This window comes from Malurus melanocephalus, unplaced genomic scaffold (genome assembly GCF_030028575.1).
Source record: "Malurus melanocephalus ecotype Western Australia unplaced genomic scaffold, MMel_1.1 scaffold_1630, whole genome shotgun sequence".
Taxonomy (NCBI): domain Eukaryota; kingdom Metazoa; phylum Chordata; class Aves; order Passeriformes; family Maluridae; genus Malurus; species Malurus melanocephalus.
In genome coordinates this window covers 14,312-17,683 of record NW_026624862.1, presented here as the reverse complement: position 1 = coordinate 17,683, position 3,372 = coordinate 14,312, and the positions used below count along the sequence as shown (strand labels likewise).

General features: G+C 62.8%; 1 protein-coding gene across 1 annotated transcript in view; it reads right to left on the bottom strand.

Moving 5' to 3' along the window:
- EIF2B4 (eukaryotic translation initiation factor 2B subunit delta) overlaps nucleotides 1-3,372 on the bottom strand; it is a 9,200-nt gene that overhangs the window by 3,823 nt on the left and 2,005 nt on the right. Inside the window, exons 2-9 of the mRNA XM_057388171.1 lie at nucleotides 3,167-3,343; nucleotides 2,318-2,527; nucleotides 1,793-1,875; nucleotides 1,525-1,616; nucleotides 1,058-1,172; nucleotides 716-792; nucleotides 427-529; nucleotides 101-228 (exon numbers count right to left, since the gene is read on the bottom strand). Of these exons, the coding sequence (XP_057244154.1) occupies nucleotides 101-228; nucleotides 427-529; nucleotides 716-792; nucleotides 1,058-1,172; nucleotides 1,525-1,616; nucleotides 1,793-1,875; nucleotides 2,318-2,527; nucleotides 3,167-3,343 (985 nt within the window). The remainder of the gene's footprint in view (nucleotides 1-100; nucleotides 229-426; nucleotides 530-715; nucleotides 793-1,057; nucleotides 1,173-1,524; nucleotides 1,617-1,792; nucleotides 1,876-2,317; nucleotides 2,528-3,166; nucleotides 3,344-3,372) is intronic.

Below are 3,372 nucleotides of genomic sequence, written 5' to 3'. Positions count from 1 at the left end.
TGAGCCCCGTGCAGAACCATCACAGCCTCACTGCACAGTCCTGTGCTGTTCCATTCCCTTCTCCTGCCCACCAGATCAGCTGCCCGTGTTCTGTGCTCACCATCCATACACCAGGATCACATCGTGGTCATTGATCTTTTCAAAGGCAGACCTTGAGATGGCTTCAGCTGCCAGGACAATCTTCTCTCGCAGGTATTTGTCAATGATGTCCTGGAGCTTCTCCTTTGCCTGGGGAGCACAGAATCACATAGAGCCCTCCCTGCTCTCTGCAGCACCCTGACTGGAGCCAGGCAGGGGTCAGGCTCTTCTCCCTGACAGTGAGGGAGAAGCTCAGCTTCCAACTGCTCTGCAGCACCATTCCCAGTCTGCATCCCATCCCTGCTCAGCTCCTTCACCCCAGGAGGGTGCCTGGAGCCTGCCACTCACCTCCTCCTCTCTCAGGGTGTCAGGCAGGCAGGAAATCTCCTTCTTGAGAAACTTGATGGCGTTGCCCATGCTGGCTGAGAGTGGCCGGCACTGGTTCAGGAAACTGCAGAAGAAATGGGTTTAGCTCCACAGCAGCCTGGAGGGCCAAGACGGAGAGGGAGAGTGGGCAGGAAGGCAGAACCCTGGGGAAGTCAGCTGAAATTTGGGTGTACAGCAACCCAGAGACACGAACAATGGACCACACTCTGTGGAGCTTTGGTCCCTCTGCTCTAGTGTCAGGAGCCCTCACCTGATGTGTGGCTTCAGTTTGGCCACCAAGTCCCGTGACAGCTCCTCATTGGGGGGAGTGGAGTAATCCCGGATCAGCTGGGACAAGTAGAAAGGGAGTATGATCTCAGGGCACGCTGCCTGACTGGCTGCAGTCAAGGCACAGATGTCCTGCACAGCCTGACACACTGCCTGGAGCAGCAAAGGTTGCTCCAGGGACTCAAAACCACAATGACAGTGCCAGAACAGTACCCCACCCTGGCACAATCCTAGGGAAGAGGCTGATACAGATACAACCTCAGCAGTCAGGGAACAGGAACACACAGCTGTGCCCAGCACAATGCCCCACACTGCTGCTCAGTACCTGTTTGAAGACTTCCAGCAGCGCAATGCAGCGGGCGTTGGAGCCATTGATGATGCCCTGGGAGTACTGGAGSCCAAGGCGCACCACTGCCGGGTGGATCACTGTGGAGGGGATGCTGCATGGACCAGCAGGAGACAGCTGTCAGCACCTCTGCAGCCCAAAACACCCAACCCACTGACAGGCCCCAGCCCAACAATTCAAGGGACAGCCCAGGAAGGGAGGTGGCAGTRACCTGAGGAGCCAGGCTCACCCCACAGCCCCTTATCCTGTGGCCCTGCACTCACCCCACAAACAATACAGGGCTGTCCCTACTGCCACTCCCCAAGCAAGCAAAACATCCCCCACCACCTCATCAGGTGTATCCCACATGCAGGACTAGGACACCCCTCCTGCAGAGCCACTCTGCAGCCAGGCCAGACAGAGCAGAGCCCAGCATTGCAGAGCCCTGGGCTGGAGAGGCCTCGTACCTCATCTGCTGCGTCAGCGGCTTCTTCCGGCTGTACTGGTGAAGGTGGGAGAACAGGTTAACCTTGGTGCCATAGTCCTGCCTCAGAGGGACCTGCAGGCGAGTGTTGTGATGGCTCACCCAGTGTCCTGCTCATTCCAGGGCAATGTGGGCACGCCAATTCCCCTCTGCCTTCAGAGAGGAGGCCTTGGTSCCACCATGTGCTGCCCCAGGCCCTCAGCAGCATGGCTGCCCCAGGTGTGCAGCCTGTCACCCCGTCCCTCTCCTACCTGCTGCCGCTCCAGCTTCTTGGCCAACTTCCTCTGGGCACTGGGGTCATCCACTTGTACGTGCTCCGGCAGCCGCTTCACCACTGTGGGTACAGCCGGGGTGAGGACAAGCTGCTCTGGTGCACCCCCAAATTCAGGGAGGCAGGGCAGCATTCAGGGACAGGCAGGACCCAGAGTGCAGATTGAAGGCAGGGCAGCACCCAGGGACAGGCAGCACCCAGGGACAGGCAGGACCCAGAGCGCAGATTGAAGGCAGGGCAGCACCCAGGGACAGGCAGGACCCAGAGCGCAGATTGAAAGCAGGGCAGCACCCAGGGACAGGCAGGACCCAGAGCGCAGATTGAAGGCAGGGCAGCACCCAGGGACAGGCAGGACCCAGAGCGCAGACTGAAAGCAGGGCAGCACCCAGGGACAGGCAGGACCCAGGCCATGGACAGATCACAAAGGCATCCTCTGCCTTGGTCCACCCCAGACCCTCCCATCCCACTGACCCACCCTCTACCCCCGTGCTGATGACAGCCTTACTGGACTGGGGCTCGGTGGGGCTTTGCCGGGGCTTGGTCGCTGTGGCTGCCTGGCTCAGCTCTGCCTTCCTGGCCAGCTTCTGGGCCCGCTCAGCCTCCTGCTTGGCCCGGCGCTCTGCTCGCAGCTCTGCTTTGCTCTTGCCCCCCGCGGGTTTCTCGCCATCGCCGGGGCCATCAGCAGAGGCTGAGGGGGTTGCAGGCTGAGCAGCACCTGCGTGGGAGAAGGGGAGTCTGTGCCAGGCTCCATCGCCGGGAGATGCAGCCCATGGCGAGGGGCAGCCCCGGGCACGGAGAGCCCTCAGCAGGCGCAGCTGATAGAGCAGCACCGGGCTCCCGTGGGCAGGGGACTGGGCTCTCTGTGCTGCAATCCCTACGGCAGCACCGGGCTCCTGTGGAAAGGGGATTGGGCTCTCGGTGCTGCAATCCCTACGGCAGCACCGGGCTCCTGTGGGCAGGGGATTGGGCTCTGTGTGCTGCAATCCCTACGGCAGCACCGGGCTCCTGTGGAAAGGGGACCGGGCTCTCTGTGCTGCAATCCCTACGGCAGCACCGGGCTCCTGTGGGCAGGGGAGTGGGCTCTCTGTGCTGCAATCCCTACGGCAGCACCGGGCTCCTGTGGGCAGGGGANTGGGCTCTCTGTGCTGCAATCCCTACGGCAGCACCGGGCTCCTGTGGGCAGGGGAGTGGGCTCTGTGTGCTGCAATCCCTACGGCAGCGCGGATGCTCCAGGGGCACAGGGGCACAGAGTGCGGGCACAGCCCGGGTCCCGCTGAAAGGCGCTCCCAGCTCCGGGTGTTTCCCCCCGGGGACACCGCGTGTGTGGCCCAGCGCTGCCCCGCCCGGAGCTCACCCGGCTCGGGGGCTGCACCCAGCTCCGGGGGCTCGGCCGACGGCCCCTTCTCGCTCCTCTTCTTCTTCTTCTGCTGCTTTTTCTCCTTCCGCAGCTGCAGCTTCTCCTCCCGGGAAAGCTCCGGGCCCTGTGGGCACACAGCGTCAGGCGGCCCCGGCCCCGGCACCCAGCCCCGGCCTCACACCGGCCAGCCCCGGCCTCACACC